We start from the raw sequence: 22,920 nt of genomic DNA on the forward strand, positions 1-22,920 counted from the left end.
ATGTGAAAACTCGAGATAAAGCTAGTGGTAGCGTCGTGAAATTGACATCGACATGAACATATACACACATCAAGTATCATGTCATCATGTCAAACGGTTATATTTTTATTTTATGCATTTGGCGTCGCGACGCTACCGCGTCGCTTGATACTTTTATATTTTCGCATGTAATGAAACTAAATCATTACATCTTTTTTAAAAGTCAGCTACACTGAAATATCTTTTTTTAACTTGTAAACATAACAGTAACATTACTTTATTCGTTCTTGATAAACTTAAGGTTTATAATTATTTCTAATAACAGAATTAAAAAGCCAATACGAGCTAACATAAGTTATCAGTGTGCAATTATAATTTATTCATATAGAATATTAAACGTAGACGTTTTAACCTTTATTTGAGATCCTCTCTCTCTCTCTCTCTCTCTCTCTCTCTCTCTGTCTCTCTCAATACAAAAAAATATAAATTAAATACTCTTATAATAAAAGCGCAACGTAACAATAAAGCAGTGGTGATAATGTTCAAAGTGATGTCACATCTTGTTCATTAAAATGATAAATTTACTGAAATATAGTGAAAAAAAGAACAAACAATATAGTAAAAGAATTGATAGTTACCCGATGAGAACACATATGTAGTATCCACATGGAATCTACGTGTTTTACGTGGACTACGTGGATTAAAAATTTATTTACATAATATCCACATGGATTCTACGTAGACACTTCCATATAGATTTCAATACGTATAATCCACGTGGATTGCATAGAGTAATATCGATGTTAATTTATCCACGTGAATTCAACGTTACTATTTCCTATTTTTATTCCCGTTAAATTTCATCAGTAATTCCACATGGATTATACGTATTGAAATCTATATGGAAGTGTCTACGTAGAATCCACGTATTTATCAATGCATTTACCACAATATAACTTTTAATGCATAAACAATTTATAAATATTTTGATCTATATACATATATATATACCCGTGTGGAAATTTCCCTATCTTTTCTTTGTTGTATTCCTATGAGATTTCCCTAAAAAAAGGAACACTAAAGGGATTCTATTCCGTTTTCCTAAAACATACACTATATCATATAAACACATAAACCATTTGTTTCTAATATTTCCATTGAACAGATATATCACAATTATATAGACGTTAACATACAGATTCGTGGGTCATCGAAGTACAGCAGTTCCCTTACGATTGTCAAAGTCAAGCAGCAAGGTTCGTGGTACAACTTCGGATGAGTGACATCATGAAAAAAAATTTAACTCTCGAATTTAGAGGAAAATTTTTTTTTCACGATTTTATTCTAAGACTTCTACACGGGTATATTATAGTATAGTGTCACTATTACGAATTTATTATTGCATTATTATTGCACTAGTAGTGGATATTACAAGGAATATCGATTCGATTTCCACGTGGATTTTGGTACCGTTTTTGAGTAGACTGTCACTCGATCGTTTACGTAGAATCTACGTGCTAACCCACGTTGAATCTACGTCGAATCTACGTATGTGTTCTCATCGGGTATATCTAATACAAATACGAAACCTATAAAACTCTAGCTTGGAACTTTTAATAGCTTACATATAAACTACTGCAGTACTATCACGAATTAAATTAAATTAATAATTAACTAATATACGTAGTCCCCCCCAAATTGCGCGCCGAACAATCATCGGTCTTGAAACGCAACTTTAATAATCTGAAAATACTAAATCTGGAAAATTATTCTTATTGCGAAAAATATTACCTCGGCCGGGAGTCGAACCCGGAGATACCTTGCTTTACGCGCAAGTGTCCTAGAGAACATCGACGATTGTTCGGCACGCAATTTGAAGGGACTACGTATATTAGTTAATTATTAATTTAATTTAATTCGTGATAGTACCGCGGTAGTTTATATGTAAGAGATTAAAAGTTCCAAGCTAGACTGTTATAGGCTTCATATTTGTATTAGTTATGTTCTTACATTAACGGTCTTTAGTATTAAATATTGATATACATATATGAAAAAGTATCTATTTAAAAAGATAAAAAGACTCACATAAATGACAAGATTTGACTGTTGAAATGTAATTAATGTACAGATTCCATTGAACTGCTCAGTTTACTATTCAAGTGCAAATTGTAAATCTATTAGTACAAAGTAATAAATTTTAATAAACGGGAATGAGTTAAACTTACATGAAATAGTGTAGACTGTAGAATATCATATAAGACATTTATTGTACAGAAACAAAACGTGAAATAAAATAAAAGAAACTGAGAACAGTGGAAAATATAACGCAATGTCATATATGTAAATAATAACCAACAAATCAAAAATAAAACGTAATAATATAGAATAGAAGCGCATCACATATCAGAAAACAAACTTATGTACAAAGGATCGAGAGACTGTGTATCTTTCTATACATTCAATGCTTTCTTTTGTTTCTTAATACTTATCATTTCTGATATCAATCTTTTATTTAAAATTTATTACTTTGTACTAATAGATTTACAATTTGCACTTGCATAGTAAACTGAGCAGTTCAATGGAATCTGTACGTTAATTACATTTTAACAGTCAAATCTTGTGATTCATATGTAAACCTTTCTATTTTTTTAAATACATACTTTTTCAACATATAACTATCAATTCTTTTAACTATTTTGTTTATTCTTTTTTTTTACTATATTTCAGTAAATTTATCATTTTAATGAACAAGATGTGACATCACTTTGGACATTACTACCACTGCTTTATTATTACGTTGCGCTTTTTATTGATATTTAATTTATATTTTTTTGTACTGAGAGAGAGAGAGCATGACCTCAAACAAAGATCGAAACGTCTACGCTTAATGTTCTATGTGAATAAATTGTAATTGCACACTGATAACTTGTGTCGACTGTAATTGACTTTTTAATTTTGTTAGTCGATTTAATCATTAGAGCCTATGTTCATTCGAATTTTTTTTTATAATTATTATTATATAAAAAAAATTATTATATAAAAAAAGAAGTATAGTTTATAATATTAAAGAATAATGTAATTCTTTAAATTTAATCCTAATAAATAATAAAATAGCTAATAATATAAGCAATATCAAACATTATACAGAAAAAAAATTTAATCAGGAGACGCGGTAGTGTCTCCGGCCATGTTCAAAAACTGAAAGACACTACAAGTCTCTTATCCCGAGCCACTAAAGTCCATTCTTCGGGGGTGCATAACTACTAAAATATAAAAAATTTTGAATATGTCCTAAAAGGCGGTATCCCCACGAGTAATTTAAGCCAAAAAAATTTAAAATCAGTCAAGCCGTTTTGGAGATACAAGCGGTCGAAAAGTGATGATTATAATGAAAAATTAAGAAACGTCTCCTTCTTCTTCTTCTCTGTCCGCATTCAATGCCGTATTAAAACTTTCTAACATTCCTTCTCACCTTTCACTCATACCTTCACCATCTTCGACCATCGCACCCCCTCCCTCTCTCCCCACCACCCTCTCTTTCGTTATATAATATTTTTAAATTATTTTTTTTTATATTTGTGATATATTGTACTCTAAAAAGTAAGTGATGTCCGAAAAAAATCATATAAAAATGAAAAGTTCAAGCCATGTTCAAAAAAGGATACTCAAAAATTTAAACCTTTTTATCTAATAATAATATATTACCTGAAAAGTAATTAACTGATATGTTATTAACTAAAGGTGCCAGTACAAAGTAAACATACATAAAGTGTATATAACTTTCGGCCGTTTTTTGAATCGCCTCCGCCTTCCGCTGTCCCACTCACCTCACCTCACCGCGCGCGGTCTAAATGTCGCTCGAGCGTCGTGCGGCATTTAAACCGCGCGTAGTGAGGTGAGGGGAATAACGGAAGGCGGAGGCAATTCGAAAATCGGCCGAAAGTTACATACACTTTATGTATTTTCATTTTGTACTGGCACCTTTATTAATAATATGTCAGTTACTTTTCATGGTAATATATTATTATTAGATAAAAAGGTAAATGTTTTAGTATCCCCCCCCTTTTTCGAACATCGCTTGAACTTTTCAGAATGTTATGTCCTACGTATTTGTTTCATAAAATCGTTGCAAAAATTATCTAGTCTAATAAGCAAAATTACTTGATTCGTGATTTTTGAAAATCTGCATTGGTCGCGTAAACGTCTAGATAAGAGGTTGGCAGGCCTGTCTGAACTGTGTAAAAGTAATTTTGTGTGTGTGCCCGGCGAGTTATATTTAAACACGAACAATATACTTTATGTGAAAAACTCGATTGCAGTCGCGCCGTGAAGCATAAAATGGAACTTTCGATGCGCTGCGAAGTACGGTAGACTTGTTACAGAGGTACTTCGTTAGCACTTTCTCGTCTTCTCAAAATTGTCGGGTATAACAAAAGTGGAGGCACTCATATATATTATTTTATACGCATCCGTTTTATCTTTAACGAATTAATTAACAGATTTTATTACGGAGACTTTTTTTTATAGATTCAATGGTTGTTTAATGAGCGGCCGGTTCATGGGAAAGATTTTCTAGTTTCCATTAGCGGAAATCGACAAGTTTTAACAATTCCTGTGGTCAGAGATGCACTCGTCGGTACTATCACTTGCGTAGCAGAGAACGCTGCTGGTAGAGCGGTTTGTAGTGCTAGAATTGAAATTGGTAAGTAATATATTATACACTTTTATTTCGTATTTTATTTGTTCTTGTTATTGACAATTTATTTTATAATGTTATGACATGAGTTTTTATTTTTTACTTTTTTTTTTTTGTAAAATGCTGAAAATAATATTAGAAAATGCAATGGTGTCACAAGTTATTAATATTCGCATTACCCAGTCTAATGTGGCTCATTTAAAATTCCCAACCAACAATAAATAATATAGCCGTTTAATGAGAGAACCAAACAAAGATACACGTGAGCATAGTTTGAAATTTATTAATTTCATTTATGCTTTGAATTAAATACTATTATTGAATATGATTTATACTGCGTCTATGTATATTATGTTGCATTTATAGCATGACCTGAATATATACAACAGGAACTTCTGTCTCTTTCTTTCTCTCTCTCTCTCTCTCTCTGTCTACTTGTATGCTCGCAAAACATTAAATTTAAATAGTGTAAAAATGGATAAAATAAAGATTCTAAAATCATATATTTTCTATAAAAAAATTTAAGAGTATTTCACAGACAAGTTATTCTTTTTTCTTCATCCATTTTTTCCACTTCTGTCTCCCTCTCTTTTTTTCCTTTCTTCCATTTTAAACAAACAGAAACCATGTTATTTTTATCAAATAATCGGCGCAGTCTGGCCTAAAAAGTACAAATAATACAGTTTCATAACAGTATCGTTTCCGTCAATATTTTGTTTTAATAATTTTTTGATACGTGCACTTACTATTTTTATAATTAAAATAAGATTGTTGATACTAAATTAAATCTAGTTATTTAATTTTTCAATATATCGATTTATATCAATACAGAATTAGAATATTTTATTCAACCACGTTTATTATATAATACATTTAAAAATAAAAATATTTTCTTTAATTTAATAATATACAGTCTTAGGATTTCTTATTTATTTTTATATGTAACATAACTGGCTCTTAGTCCTTCAAGTGCCTATTTTGTTTTATATCTTAATATTCTTTTTATATATTTATGTAACATAACTGACTTTTAGCCCTTCAAATATCTATTTTGTTTTGTACTTACAGAGACTTATTATTATTTATTATTAGATATAAGTATGTGTACAAAAGGTCTAAAATAATTTTGCATATCAGATATCGACATACACATGTGCATCATTAAAGTATAGAATGACAACGATAAATTGGGTCTTGGTTTATATATTGCAACCGAGTGCTCGAATCACCTATTACTAGGTGAACGATACTATTTCTGTCGTAGATCGGAGGCAAAGTATTTCGTTACTTCGCTGGGAGCATTTCAACCGCGCGGTTTGTACGCTCCAGTACTCTTTTGACTTCTTTATATCTTATATTTACAAAGAATGTATATTATGTTAATTAAAATAAAATATAATTGGATATATTTACGTGAAAATGATTTTCACATAATGTAATTTCTTTTTATTTATTTGTTAAGTTTGACAATTATTATCCACATAATTATTAGATAAAAACACTCAAATAAATTATGATTGTAATAATAATAATAATGCCGGTTATTATAAAAAAATTAATCGTCCTTTTTGGTTTAGAGAAATAAATAAAATGTATCGTTTTTTTTATTTTTTCATAATTATAGATTGAAATATTGGTTGTATATTTCTTAAAGTGTACAATATTGTATTATTATCATATATCAAAAAATGTAATCATTTTATTATCATAACTGGATTATCTTTCAGATAGTGGATCAGTGAAACCAGATACAAGTGAAACAAAAAAAGTGTTCGAGTTAATTCCATATTCTCCTACGAGCATTATGCATCCTGCAAGCAGTAGCGATAAACACTTTTTAAGTGAGAAAACATATGACGAAGGTGGTAGTGAGAGTCAGATACTGACCAAAATGTCGTCGACTGTTACACATTCTTCAACAACGTCCATGAAAAAGGAATTCTTATCGTCGACTATGACTTCGACTTTATCACAATCTGGACACGAACCTAGTGTTTGTATGAAAACAATTATGCAAAGTTCTGAACAGTCCACTTCAAAAGACGGAGCACCACCTGTTGTACAGGTAAATATATTTATTATACTTGTTCTTTATGCATTATACTGTGCTTTTGTGTATGAAAAGAATAACTTTGGTTTCTTTATTTTTACACCGACATTAAACAATTTATTAAGACCATATAATGTAACCATACAAGTGAGAGATATAGCCTGTAACGGTCAAAGTTAGATATTAAATGAAATTTCCATGTGAATTTATACACTACATATAGTCATTTGAACTGAGCGCCAAATTGATTTTCGGATTTAGAGAATTTTTACACCAAATATTGATCGCGTATAAATATTGTATCGCTCAATGAAAAATATTATTTTCAAGTCTCACAAGATCGAAGAATATGAAAAAATCGTACAAGAGCAGCCTGGCGAGATAGGACAAAAGAAGACCGTTCTCGTGTGCGAAGATACAGAAGGTGTAAAGCACGATGTTAAAACAAATCAAATTCAAAGACCATCTAGGAAATTGACAGCACCCAGGTTTATTTCGCCAATTACAGGAATGATTGTCGATCAAGGAACTGATGTAGTTCTTGAAGGTATTATTGATGGTAAGTGCGCAGTGTTTACATTATATTTAAATCATGCAATTTATATTTGAAAATTGAAACTTTTTAAATATATTTATAGTTACTTTTTTTTCATTGTTTCGATGTTTTTAATTTATTTTAGGTTTTCCACAATCGATAATTCTCTGGTCGAAGAACGGTGAAAAGTTGACGTTAAAAGATAACATAAAAATTAGTTATGCTCATAATCATGTAAAATTGGAACTGAAGGATGTCAGTGCGAAAGATGCTGGACGATATACCTGTACAGTGAGTAACGACGTTGGAACTACTAATAGCACGGCTGATTTGGTCGTTAAAAGTAAGTGGCATACATATATAAATTAATCAAGGAAGATTGTACAAAATTTATACAATTTATAAGAATTCAGTACTCAATAAATTTACTATATAATTTTAGAAACAATATTTCCCCCGGTTTTCGGCAAGCGTCTCAAAGCTCAAGTAGTAAAAAAAGGAGATCGTATTATTATGGAAGTAGAAATTACTGGTATTCCTGAACCAATAGTTAGTTGGTATAAAAACGATGTTCCGATCAATGAACAACCACAAAAATTAAGATTTATTCAACAAGGAAATTGTTACACGTTGGTTATAGACAATGGTATATATCTACAAATTCTTATTATATGGTTGAATAAGTTTATATAAACTGTTCTATCATTTTATAATTAATAATTATAAATATTCAAAAAATTCATTATTTTGTATATATATTGGGAGTGTGCAATTTTGAGGAATTTTTTGGTAAAAATACGGTTTTATTTGTAAAAAAAATAGTTACAATTTTATGATTCAAAATATTATCCATCGCTAGCCACTACTTTTTCCCATCTTTCTAGTATTTGGATTCCATGTTGAAAGAACGACATATCTCTTGAGGTTATCCACCAATCGACCCATTTGTTGGTATCTTCATAAGAATGGAAGCGCTGCTCAGACAGGCCATGAGTCATCGTTCGAAATAGATGGTAATTGGAAGGAGCAATATCTGGAGAATACGGCGGGTGTGATAGAACATCCCAGTTAATTGCTTCTACGTTTCTTTGACCGGTTTCGCAACATGTGATCGAGTGTTGACGTGCTGGAAAATCACTTTGTCGTGTCTTTTCGCGTAATCTGATCGTTTTTGCTTCTGTGCTCGGCTCAGTTGCATCAATTGTTGTTGATAGCGTTTCCCCAATGGTTTCATTGGATTGGAGCAGCTTATAATACACTACACCCAGCTGATCCCACCAAATACAGAATATGAGCTTGGCGCTATGAATATTCGGCTTTACCGTTGATGTTGATGGTTCGCCTGGCATGAATTTTACGCTTCGGATTATCATAGCGTATCTATTTTTCATTACCTGTCACGGTGTAATGCAAAAAACTCTTTCTTTGTGTCTTTGAAGCAACAATTCACAGGTTATTTTACGCTTTTTGACGTCCCTAAACTTGTACGGCATCCAATTTCCTTGCTTTTGAATCATTCCAATGACCTTCAAACATCTGGAAATCGTTGATCGATCAACATTTAATGAATCTGCAAGTTCTTCTTGCATTCGATTCGGGTCTTCATCCAGTAAAGTTTCCACTTCATCATCTTCCAACTTTTTCGGCTGGACTGAACGTTCCTTGTCTTCTGAGTCAAAATCAACTTTTTTTATAGCGTCGAAACCAGTATTCACATGTTGAAATCGATGGAGTGTAATCATCATAAGCTTCCGACAGTATTCGTTGACTTTCAGCAGTATTTTTCTTCAAATGGAAGCAAAAAAGCAAAGCTTCTCGCAAATTGCGTTTTGTTGGCACAAAATTCGACATATTCAATGCCCAAAAAAAACAATGTTGTTTACACTTCAAAATGACACGTACTGAAAACTAAAGCAACATGATGGTACTTTGTCATGAAGGTAGTAACAATATGGCCCGATGCGATATAGTACTAGTTACACTATCTCTTAAAAATTCTTTAAAATTAATGCACACTCCTAATATATATGTGTGTGTGTATATATATATATATATATATATACAGGGAATGGAAGTAACTCGTTACTTGTAACGAAGTTACAGTTACAAGTTACTTTTTTGGTAACTTTACTGGTAACTGCGTTACTTTCTTTTTTTGGTAACTGTAACGGTAACGAGTTACATTTTTTGGGTAACGGTAACGAAATTTACAGTTACTTTTGTCGTTACTTTGCACACGATTGAATACGGTTCGATTGGATACATGCTATTTATAGCGCTTATCAATAAGACTTGAAAGCCCTTAGACATTCGGCCGTTATGATTCAGTAATTATTTTACACTTCTATCTTCTATGTAATACATAGAAGTAACGAAAAGTTATTTTTCAAGTAACGGTAACTGTAACGAGTTACTTTTAAAAAGCGATAACTGTAACTGTAACTAGTTACATTTTTTACTCGGTAACGAGTAACTGTAACTAGTTATTTTTAAAAAGTAACTTTCCATTCCCTGTATATATATATAAAACAGCCAAAGAAGAAAATGCCGGTAAATACATGGTAAGAGCGACGAATGCCGGTGGCGAGGCGCAGAGTATCGCTGATATTGCGGTTTTTGAACCAAAGCCTGATACTATGGTCGAGGTACATAAAACTGTTATTTATGAAAACATTCAGGATAAAAATATCGTTCAGGTAACTTATTTTTAATATAAACAAAAATAATATTTCTATAATAATAACGTAAAGCAATGAAATAAAATTTAATGCTTTGAATCAATAGTATTTACTGTTTCTAAACGTTTCTAAAATTACATACTTATACTTAGTCTGAAGAAAAAAAAGAAGAGATATCGTCAGGTACTTCAACGAACGAACAAATGCCAACAACAGCATTAGTTGAATTATCCAAGCCTATTATGACAACAACTACAATTGATACTGTACAAAAAATCACCGAACCAGAAATAAAGACTAGTAAATCGGAAACAATTTCATCTATGATCGAATCTCATGAAACCGAAACGAAGTCAGAACAGAAGTTCCATATGAAACTTGAACATAAAACTCCATTTATTGTGAAGTCCAAACCTCGAATCGAGCAAACGACTGCAACAAAGAAAATCGATCGTGATAACGAAAATGTTACGAAACCATTAATAAAAACAGAGGAAAAATCAACGATTAATAACGAAAACATAGAAACTTCTACGATTATAAAAAAAGATGCATTGAATTTCTTTGAGTCTATTACGAAGGATAGTGAGATAATGCCAAAAGGATCAAAGGAAATTATTAAGCCAACGGAAGAAGGACAAATTCAAGAAGCAAAAGTTGGAAAATTAACAAAGAATTATGAGCAAGCAACTATTTATCAGGAAACGAAGAAACCGGAGATAAGATTGTCCGACTTACAAACAATAAAGAAGGTCGCTCAGGACATTTTTATCAAATTAGAACAGGGATCATCATCTCGCGGAGTGGAAAACAAACTATTTGAATTTCCATACGAGAGTCCTAAATTGCCCTCAATGGAGGTAAAAAAAAGTGTAGAGGAAAAAACATTTTTCGATTCACAATTACAAAATCAGACGAAGGATTCTAAAATGATAAAAAGTTTTGATCTTGTGCCGGAACCACCTCCCGAAATATGCTATATGCCAAAACCAGAAGAAAAAAAAAAACGACCTGATCTATTTGTTAAGGCAAAACAGCTTCAAGAATCTTTTGATAAAACATCTCCACTAGATGCTCCAATCGGAGGTGTAAAGATCTTTCCTATGTCTACTTCAAAAGTAACAGAACCTGGCAAAGCTGCTGAACCTGTTCTCGCAGTTACAATCCTATCACCCTTTGAACTCGAACAGAAAAAAGAAACATTTGAAGAGACATGCATACAAAAGAAAGATACGTACGAGAAAAAGGAATGCAAATATTTTAAAGAAGAAACAATGGAACCATGGTGTGCTTCGACGTCTATATTGAGAAGTATTTCTCCTATCAGACCGTGGTCATCATCATCGGATGTGGAAACCAAATCGCACGTGTCTACGGATTTATCAGAATACAGATGTCATTCAGCTGCTTCTAGTCAGCAAGAAATTTTGAGATCTACATCACCGAAACCATCTGCGGATGCATTGGCGATGGAAAAATTTTGGGTGAAACAATGTGTAGATTCAAATAGAAAATTATGGCCATCACAAATCCAATCTACTCAAAAATACGAATGGTATGTTCCTATTGAGGAATACAAAAGCTCTTCGAAAGAATTTCAGCAGAAAATTGAGGAAACACCGCAAAGCACAATAAAGAAAATTAGTACGGAATCGTCTGCTAATGTAGAGAAACAATGGTGTACCAAAGAAAAGTTCACTGAAAAAATAATAGAAGCATCTCCATCTACGAAATTGGATCCAATAATTTATAATGCTGAAACAATTAAAGTTGATCATACTCTAAATACTGTACAAGAGAAGGTGTTTGAAAGTACATCACATAAATGTAATATGAAAAATGCTGAAACAACACAGAAATTTAAAGATTTTAGTTTGAAACGTTGGACAGAAGACAAAGAGTTAAAAGCACCTAGTTTGGTAAAGAGAGTCGAACCAGCTACGAAACCGCTTGCGACATCACATCGTCTTACGGAGATAGAAATAGACTCCGTCGCTACCAAGCCAGAATCTCCTCCGGAAATTGGATATATATCACCATCTTTTACAAAAGAAAAAACTAGATTAGAGCATACCATGACAGTAAAAGAAAGAGTAAAGGACCCACCCATACTCCCGCCGAGAGATATATGCATTACACCACCGCATATTCCAGCCAAAAAATCTGTCAAACTCTCGACACCACTTCCGTCAAAGTTCATTAAAGGTTCCTTTAGCCATGAAAGTGATTACGAGTTCGATTTTGATAGTCGTCCAAGAGCAAAATGGAGGCCTTATGAAAGCGACAATGAAGAACCACATTATCGAAGAGTTAAAGCACCTATTCCGAAGCAGCCGATGAGGTCAAGGTCTACCGAACCCGAGCCACTTCCGCCTTCTAAATTTGAGATTCCTGCACAATTTACAGGACCATCATCACTCATTACTACAGAATCTTTCGAAAAAACAGCAAGAAAAATATTTAAATATGAAACAGAACTCAAACAACAACAGCAAAACTCAATTTCTTTGAAACCTGGTTCTCCACCAATTTACGTACAGCCAAGTACAAAGAGTTTGGTGTCAAAATCTTCTATTAAAAAGCCGGAATCCCCAAAGTTTAAAACAAATATTCTTCAGCGAGAAAGCGGTTATATGGCAGACACTGATGAGCCATTTCAGCAGAAGGCTTCATCTATGACTAAGCAAAAATTTTTTGGCAAACACAACGGACCCTCTACAATAGTTCATACTGAGAGTTGTACTACGTGTACTGAAAGTAAAATAAAATCCTTTGGAAGTCATAGTTATAAAATTGATAATTTGAAAAAAGAAGAATTTTCCGTTTTGCCATCTATTTGTAACGCACAGTTGACTCCCAAAGCTGTTCAACAACAATGTAGCTCGTTGGAAAAGAGCTACGAAGCAGCAGCTGACAGTAGTCTGCGCAGATTCGAATCCATAAAGGTTCGATATTTGATGCGTATCCGTGTGCCATTTCAAATGTTATTTTTTAATGCTTGCTTAAGAAATAAATTAATAAATATCATGAAAAATTTTGTAGATTTTAATATTTTAATATTTTAACTGTCGGGGATTGTATAATATTAATAAATGTGTGAATGCCACTTTTGCTTTTTGTAGCGCTATGTACAAGTGCATTAAATCAGTAGTCTTAAAAATATATTATTTGCAGAAAACGGGATATTCCCTAAACCAATTACATAGAAAATGGGTACCAGCAGAACAAATTATGTTGATCTCTCCGAGTCCTTTGAAATCAGTGAAAGGTGATTTCCGTGAAAGTGATTACGAGAATAATGATAACAAAATAATATCATGCCATACAGTTAGCTCCACTAACGTTACAGATTCAGGTATTACTTATTGAAATTAACATTTAAATTGAATTACTTTACTAATCATATAAAATTATTACGTGATCATTATACTTATTGCGAAGTAATATTGCGAAGAATATTACTACGTCGACCCGCCATCAGAGGTCTATCGATATTCGCAAATTCTCGCAAGTGCTGAGACACGCGTATATCTCTTTATATAGAATCTCGATTTAATAACTTACACCGGCGTCTAAGGTAGGCTTCCACTACAATACCTTACTGATGAGTCCAGTAGTGGAAGCCGGGACGAAACGCCAAACATTACGTGATATTCTTCGCAATATAGAATATTAGAATATATTATCAGATTTAGATTGACTCTTATTCGCCATTCTCAACGTATTAATTATTCATTATACTTATGTCATTATAGCATTGATTACAAATTATATATTTATGTTAGAATATGTAACACAATAAAAATCATTTTGTTACAAATATAGTAAGTAATATAAAAAGAAAACGAAAAAAAAGATAATGATATTTTTAATGATAGTAACATAAATATAATATATAACACATATATAAATAATCATTGTCTTGTGGTATAATTAGATTACTGTTTTATAATCCGAATTACAATTTTAAATAGAAAATAATTAGAAGCTATATCTTTAACAAATAAATGTTTAATTTTGTTTTTATTTTTTAACTAATAATGTATAGTTTTTTTAGAGCTTTATCTAAGCATAAGTTTTCTATCTATGGTAGCTTACCTTGCATGCTATTTCTTTTAGTTAGAAGTGGTTATTAAGTTTCGTTTTTTTATAATCGCCATAACTTATTTTTGTATAATATAATAAGGGATATAGCGGAATAAGCATGTAAAATCAGCCCCCATACCGATTGAGCTCAAATAAATATCATTAGTTACTATCCTTGAGATATTAAACTCCCCCAAAAATTAGTTATGAAATTATATTTTTGGAGGAGTTATGCAGAGGGAAAGCAAAATAAGAAAAGTAATTTTTTTTGTAAACCACTGGATCGAATTTAATAAAAAAAATATATGTTATAGACATCGTTTAGGTAAGCCTTAGAAAATTTATTGAAATTTTTTTGACTAAAAGAAAGGTATTAAAAAAATTTTCGAACACTTCATGAATTTTTTTTTTTGGTAATTCTTTTGAGATAAAACTTTTATATTTTCACAAAAACATCTCTAGATTGTCTATTTTAACATGTATTTTTTCCAAATCGATCAAAGAGATGAAACATGGTAAAAACGACAATTTTTCACGCAATGTTGCGTTGGCTGAATAGTCCGCATAATCCCGCCACATTGCGTCGCGATGCTACCCCTCACGGCCATGTCACGACGCCGCTGTGTGAATTAAACGTGTCGACTTAAGAATGGTAATAAAGGACTGTTTCTCGTAAAACGTATAGATGTTTTTTGAGGTATAAACCAAACAGAATCGGTGTTTCCGGTGTGACTTATTATGCATGTGAGTGTGCTAATGGCAGACAAACTATTGTTTACTGCTCACATATTGCTGCAATAATATATTACCTATTTTAGGTGATGGTTTGGATTGGGAGCAGGTAAGGTATGTTATAGCTAACGTAATGACGTCCTGAGAAGAACGGATGATTGCGAACTAGTAGATATATCCCAGTAGGATTATTTGGGGCCGAATCCTGAGGAGGACTCAGCGTTGCTAGTGATTCACCCGGCTGTGATGTCGGTAAAGAAAGTTCCTTTAGTTACCAGGGTCTTTATTTATGTGGCTCAATCCACCCGTTTGCGAAGCGATGTTAGACGCGATAGTCCGATCCTTTGTAGGACCCACGGTCATAGTGATACCGGAGAGTGGCAGAGATCGTTTACAAGATGAAAGGCAGAGTCCCCCGAGTCAACTCCGAAGGGCGGGCTATCTCTAGCGTGTCTTCGGTGTTGGCGCCGGGTACTACCGATCGTAAATGATCGGTGACCACTGACGATTCCTTGGGCTCCTTATTGCAGCTTGTCCTAGTTGTAGGTAGACGGGTAGGCCTGCGAGGTGGACGTCTCAGGTATTCTTCGAGTCTTGATGATCGAGTTGTCCAGCGAACTTTTCTAACTGAGATATTCCTGAAGACTGTTCGACCGCAGAGCGGTCTCCTTATATACCCGCTCCGCGGAATCTCATGTGGAACAGAATGCTAGCGCTCGACGCCCTCTAGGGAACGAGCGCAGCGCGAAGTACCGCTGACTGGCGCCGGTCGCGTGCGTGACGCGTGCGCGGTCTATTCGTAGTGGCGCGAGCTGAATACTTGACCGTCACACCTATCTTATACAAGGTATCTATCGAAAACTCTTAAACCGGCAGAAATACTCAGCAATATATTCGAAAAGATAATTATGTCTCAGTCATATAAAGTGATAGTGAAGATGATCGAAAAGATCCTCTTCAATTAATGTGAGAGGTGAGGGGATTCACATTAAAAAAGCCTGATGTAAACAAATAATCATCCGCGATGTGCGTCAGGGTAATGTCCCATGGAGCGGTTCGTGCGTAAGCGGATTAGCAGATCGCCAATCACAGAATCGTTCTGTTAGATCTGTTTATAAATTTTGCAAGCAAATCTAACAGAACGATTCTGTGATTGGCGATCCGCTAATCCGCTTACGCACGAACGGCTCCATGGGACATTACCCTCATGGTCATCCAGTCGATGCGGCATTGCGTGAAAGATGGTGATTTTTAATGATGTTTCACCCCTTCGATTGATTTGGAAAAAATATATATTAAAAAATAATATGTTAAAGTAGACATTTTAGAGATGTTTTCGTAAAAATATAAAAGTGTTACCTTAAAAGAATTATCAAAAAAATTCATAAAAAGTACGAAATTATTTTTAACATCTCTTTTTAATCATAAAAAATTTTTTTAATTTTTGAAGACTTACCTAAACGATGTTTACAACATATATTTTTTTCATTAAATTTAGTCCAGTCGTTTATGAGAAAACTTACTTTTCTTATTTCGCTTTCCCCCTGCATAACTCCCTCAAAAATGCAATTTTAGAGCTAATTTTTGGGGAAGTTTAATATTTCAAGGATGGCAACTAATGACAATAATTTGAACTCAATCGGTGTGGAGGCCGATTTCACATGTTTATTCCGCTGTATCCTTTGGTAAATATGCGGTACAAGAGACTATCCTTCAATGATCTTGACCTTGAATAAATTTTAGTCGTTGTTAGTTAAAAGTTATTAACAAAAATCTTCATTAATAAAACCTACCTTTTAGACACGAGACTGCACTCCGATGAAACAAATTCCTCACTTTAACGGCGCAAAACATTTTCTTATACATATAATTTTTTATATGATTTTTGTGTCTTTAGCTGAGAATCTGTATTTTTTTAATTTAAAGCATAGATTTTCTGTTTTAAGAGGATCCTAAAGCAACGGGAATGACCAACAATTACAGTGAACCGTTATCTCCGAATTGGCTTTATAGATCATGAAATTTTTTCACATTTGAAAGTACACATCAAAATGATATGGGTAACGCTAAATTTGATAAGAAAATTGGAGAAAAAATGAAAAATTTACTTATTTCAGCTCTTAAAGCTGTCACTTGAGGTTATAATTTACTTATTGTAGAAATTCTGTAGGTCGTATATACCAAATGGTACCTTCGCGCCAAGCATATAATGTGCACAAATAATCCTAAGCTTGCGAAATTGTCATTTAAGGTTTAACAAAAAAGATATTCCAAAATATTTTCATTACGCGTGCACGTAATGTGCCCTATACCTCAACGTTTTTGCGTGCGGGAAATAGCCAATACCTCAAGCCGTTGAGTTATTTCTCTAACCCTATTCTTCTGCACAAAAACGTTTCAGTATAGGCACATTACGACGAGCACTTGTAATGAAAAATTCTATGTGTAGCGAGTGGGGGCATATTTGTTTATAGGTCGGCACGGGCGCGCGTACGCAGTCGCTTCGCTCGTGCGCTCGCGCCCGTCTCTCGCTATAAACAATTATCCCCCACTGTTAGGCGAGAAACACACACTTTTGCATAAAGCATAAAGCATGTGCATTGTCAGGAGTTTGGACTACGTCGTCGTCCAAATTCCTGAAACGATCGAAATATATGTTACAAATATTTCACAATATACAACTTCATTTATGATGTTTGTTAAAATTTATAAAATTACCTTACAATTTAAATAAACAAATCTATCCCGAATCTCACGTTTTTGATTGTCGTGTATGCTTATTTCGTGAAAGATAAAATGTCATGCAAAAATTATATAATTCTCAAAAAATACTAAATAAATTAAATAAACAAAAACATCTTTTTCAAAAGTATTATTTTTATATCTCCACACTGTATGTACATGTAGATTATAGTAAGATTCCACATATAAGCGTACAAATTCTCTGCTCTAAAAACACAAAAATTATATAAAAGATATAAGAAAAAATTTTGCGCTGTTAAAGCAGGGAATTTGTTTCATCGGAGCGTAGTCGTGTCCAAAAGTTTGGTTATTGATGAATATTTTTGTTAATAACTTTTTAACGAATAACGAGAGACGGCTAAAATTTGTTCAAGGTTACTCGGGGCATGACCTTGACAACATATGTCAACGTCAAGGTTATTGGAGGGTAGTTCCTTATACTGCATAACTAATATAAAATTTTTCATAACATGTCTCATATTATTTATTAGGTAGTAAACTTTGTTTCCACGGTTTTTTTGCTTAAAAAACTCATTTACCTCGATATTAAAAGCAAAAAATACGTCTATCAAAGTATTTGCGCTCGCTAGCTATACATTTTTCCCATCTTTCGGGCAATAAGTATATTCCGCGATGATAAAACGATTGGTCTTTTTAAGCAATTCATTCGATACATTTTCGCACATCCTCGTAATTTTTGAAGTGTATAACCACAAAGCTGTGCTGCATCAATCGGAACAAATAATAGTCTGAAGGAGTTAAGTCTGGTGAAAACGCTGTGTGCGGGAGAATTTTCCACTCGAGCTGCATCAGTGTTTTCTTAACGACTTTTGCAACGTGTGGTCGAGCATTGTGCAAAAGCATAACTTTGCATCGATTGCTGGCTACTGCTGGCCTTTTTTTCCTACAATGCTTTATTCAGACCTTTCAGTTGTAATTGATATCAATCCCCCGTGAGAGATACTTTCGTTCGGTTTGAGTAGCTCGTAGTAAATGACGCCTTGCATATCCTAAATGCAGAGCATTGCTTTGTGATCATGGATATTTCGCTTTGGTGCAGATGTTGATCCAGAGGTTGGCCAGAGTTCATCCATGACTTTTTGCGTTTGGGATTGTCAAAATATACCCACTTTTCGTCGCCAGTCACAATGCGCTGCAAAAAATGCTCTTTTTCTGTCTGACGAGCAGAGAAATAGAGATGTTTAAGCGATTTGCAATGGCATTTTCAGTTAAGTCGTGTGGTACCCATTTTCCTTCCTTTTGAATCTTTCCCATTGCATATAGACGTTTGGAAACAGCCATTGAAGTAACGTTTAATATTGCAGACAATTGTTGAAGCGTTTGAATTGAGTTTTCGTTTAATAATGTTTGCAATTCGGCGTCTTCAAACTTTTTCGGTTGACCTGAGCGTTGTTTATCATTCACATCATAATCACCACTTTTAAAACGCTGAAACCATTCTTGACATGTTGTTTCCGATGAAGCATAAATGCCATAAGCTTCGACAAGCAATTTATGAGCTGCAGCTGCAGTTTTTTTTTAAATCAAAGTGATAAAGCAACACATGTCGAAAAAACAACATATCATGTTTCATATTTAATAAAAAAATTATCTTTGTTCGCGCATAAATGAATTTTTTCGCACTGAATTTTGTAGACAAATGTCTAACTTTTAAAATGCAGCGAGTTTCAGATGCCAAAGTATTTAAATTACACCTACAACCGGCGTCATCTAAATGTAAACCGCGGAAACTAAGTTTAGCATCTAATAGTTCATAACCGGTTTCATCATCGTTTCAAGATCGAGAAAAGTCCGATATATTATCAATATTTAATTTATAAAAGTAACATGCAACATGTATTAAGACCGAAATTCATTAAAATTTATTCTTTGGTTTTAATAAGATCTATTCGACGTGTGAAACCGGCCTAGTTCATCTTTCTTTATTACTATACTTTTTCCTCGAGCGATCAAAAAAAGATTTGAAGAAGATCACTGGGATAAACTTTTAATATAGGAAAACCAATGGAACCAAGTTTGTCTCACAAGCAACATACAGTAATTGTACCAATAAAATCGAAAACGGTTCTCCTACCTGGCTCTCCACCAGAAATAGCGTATGCACCATCTCAATTGCAACAACATTTTTACGAAGCACATACAAGCATGCCGTTTACCAATGCGATGGATACAGAGACAAAAAAAATTGTAAGGATGGATGAATCAACGGAGAATTCTAGAAGGGTTGTTGCTGTCGAGCAAACAAGCCGCGTCATTAAATTCGGCGACACAAATGCCACAACTATCCAGGAACAGCAAAGAGCTAATTACTATGTACCTAAACCGAAAAAATTTGTACAAGGACAATTTCGGGAATCTGATTACGAGAGCGATGTAGATTCAAGCAAAATTCGACCCAAATGGGCTCCAGCAGATAGCGATACAGAGGATCCATATTATCGAAAAGTTCAACCACCCACAGGAAAAGGTCCAAGATCTTTGAGTGCACCGACATACAATGTATCGCCGATGGAGTTTGACACTAGTTCTTTGTCGCTGATGCAGATTCACAGAGGAGATATGGACAAAAGGATTAATTTCCAAAAATATCAGCAACATCCAACTTCCGAAAAAATTGACAATATTTTACAACCTGGTACACCGCCTGAATATGGATTTATCTCGAAAAGCGACGTAAAAGAAGCAGCGAATCGTAAGAGCAATATCAATGCTACATAACATTTTTACAATGTTTATAATAAATGTAGGGGAAGGTGGTGTACCTTTTAATCAATTTTGATATTTTTTCTTGTGCAAATTATATTTTTATGTCTAACAATTCCAAAAAGTTCTAAAATATTCTTTGAAATGTTGACAGTAACATACATTCTTTATAGATTTAAATTGTTATCTTTTGTACATCTTTTTTAACATTAGAAAAAAATTGAATTTTGGTCAAAGGTACAACACTCATATTGTACCTCTGACCAGGGAGTGTTGTACCTTTAAATGTATAAATTATATGTATAAAGATCAGATATTCAACAGAAGTTTAGTTTTATTTATATTTTTATATTTTTAATATCTTAAGGTCTCCTTTTCTTCTGATCAAATTCAACGTTTAATATCTCGCTTTACGGAGCCAGAATCATGCTTTTTTTCTGACAAATTCATACATTTTATTTAAAATCGCGACTAATGATCATAATTTTATCAACATTAGAGATGAGATATCTAAACTAAATGATTATCCGACCGTATTGACTGGTCAAAAGGTACATTATCATTTACTGTTAAAGGTACAACGCTTGCTCACTTTTTATTTGTTATTATTTTTATAAATTATAAGTTAAGATTACCGGTATTAAGTTTTAAAAAACTTTTTCTGAATATCTATTTAACATTTTAAGCAATTCCAACATAAGACAAAATGCATATATAACATTTTATGAGATTAAATACCGTATTGAAATTACTTCACTCGAACACTCGAAAACAATAAATTATTTTTTATAGGAGTATAATTCTCTTTATTATTATGATTGTAAATTATAAAATACCTCTGCTCATACTACAAATTACATATTTCTACTTTTATAAATATCCAATAGATTTTTTATTTTAAATGGTTAGAGGTACAACTGGTTAAAAAGGAACACCAGGTTCCCCTATACAGGGTGTCTCAGGAAGAATATTTGTTTTTAAAATAATGTATTCTTGACGTAATTATTTCTAAGACATTTTTTCCTTTATCAAAATTTTATCCGAAGCTTAGTTTTTGAATTATACGAGAAAATAGTTAGCGAATTACGGGTCGCGTATGAAAGGTAGGCAGGTACGGCGCAACTCATCATCCGACGCGGGCGCCCAATTGCGATTAGCTGCTTGCTACATATGAAACGCTTGTCACGACAATATACGCGTAACACTCCTTCTCTTTAACGCGCGCGCTCGCTCTCTCTCTCTCTCTCTCACACACGCACGCACGCACGCACGCACGCACGCACGTAACTTTGTGAAAGTTTTTATACGTAATTAAGCTGAAAAAGACAAAATAATATTATGTTGTAAATTCCGACAAGTTTCTCACAAATCTAATACCGAATAATAATAAATATTTGTCCGTCAAATTAATCGTATGACGTATTATCTTTACTTAAATTCACTCACACGCACATTTAATCGATTTACTAACAAATTTATTAGTTTGCTATTATTAATCATTACCGATTAATTAATTAGCGATTAAGAAGTAATCCAAGAAAGAAACACATTACAGTAATCAATAATCAAAGATTTTCCTCCTTTTATAAATTGTACTGCGTATTATATTACTTTCACGGATTATCCACGCACTTGGTTGATTTTTACATATGAATCTTTTACATATAAATTGATGAATAACTTTCGATTAATCATTCAGTAACTGAAAATTATTGCTTGAAAGAAGGAAACACATTGCACACAGTAATTGTCAAAAGTCTTCTTTCTTTTGTAAATTATATTACGTATCAATACGTTCAACGGTTTATTCAATTTTATAAATCAGTGCTCGGCAAGAGCGATACAACTTTCGGCCGATTCGAAAGTCGATCGAAAGTTGCATCGCGTGCCGAGCCTTGTTATAAGCGAATCTATTAGCTCACTGCTATTAATCACTGCCAATTAATTATTCGGGAAATGAGAAGTACCTCAAACAAAGAAATACTAATTGCACATGTTAATCACGATCAAATTCCATCGCAAATCAATACGGTCACGGATTTATACTTGAACGGAAAATTACGAATTTATTATCCTTATTACAGTTAATCACAATAAAATACTACCTATTAATTATTTGACGAGTTAAAATTACTCAAGTGTGCAATACTACATACATAAATATACAGGTTACTCGACACGGAGATTACTCGATGTCAACAAGTCAACGGGTTAAGTTGGTATTGAGTGCGATCGTGAACGCACACACGACGGTTATTAGGTATCATTTATCCTCGTGGATAAATCTATGAAAATATTGATACGCGATATAATTTATTACATTTATATAAGAATTTTGTTTTGTAATATGCAATCGCGTTAACGAATAATAAAGAATAAATATGTTATTCTAAAATCAATGCGTTAATATTAGACGGTTAGTGAAAGCAGTCTTGGGATTGTTTTGATTTTGAAGGGCGGACGCTAGTCGCACGTCCCCCCCCTCACCCGGTTCACCGATAAACCGAGCAGTCATAAATACATATTAAATAAAATTATTATTTTAAATACACACTACCGACTACTGACCGATATGACGTATATATAAAACTATAGCAGTACTATCACGATTTAAATTGTAATAATATATTACCACGAAAAGTAACTGATTATCAATTAAAGTTGCCATTACAAAGTGAACATACGTAAAGTGTATGTA

The 22,920-nt window shown here is 33.2% G+C and overlaps 1 protein-coding gene across 1 annotated transcript in view; it reads left to right on the plus strand.

The window, feature by feature from the left end:
• The window catches only part of LOC108775274 (muscle M-line assembly protein unc-89-like), a gene marked incomplete at its 5' end in the record, with an annotated part of 64,529 nt that overhangs the window by 5,109 nt on the left and 36,500 nt on the right, over nt 1-22,920 (plus strand). The window contains 9 exons of the mRNA XM_018541583.1: nt 4,507-4,681; nt 6,403-6,740; nt 7,056-7,284; nt 7,406-7,603; nt 7,703-7,906; nt 9,793-9,956; nt 10,091-12,883; nt 13,113-13,293; nt 19,516-20,211. Of these exons, the coding sequence (XP_018397085.1) occupies nt 4,507-4,681; nt 6,403-6,740; nt 7,056-7,284; nt 7,406-7,603; nt 7,703-7,906; nt 9,793-9,956; nt 10,091-12,883; nt 13,113-13,293; nt 19,516-20,211 (4,978 nt within the window). The remainder of the gene's footprint in view (nt 1-4,506; nt 4,682-6,402; nt 6,741-7,055; nt 7,285-7,405; nt 7,604-7,702; nt 7,907-9,792; nt 9,957-10,090; nt 12,884-13,112; nt 13,294-19,515; nt 20,212-22,920) is intronic.

Source organism: Cyphomyrmex costatus, unplaced genomic scaffold (assembly GCF_001594065.2).
Source record: "Cyphomyrmex costatus isolate MS0001 unplaced genomic scaffold, Ccosl1.0 scaffold294, whole genome shotgun sequence".
In the NCBI taxonomy this organism is placed as follows: Eukaryota; Metazoa; Arthropoda; class Insecta; order Hymenoptera; family Formicidae; genus Cyphomyrmex; species Cyphomyrmex costatus.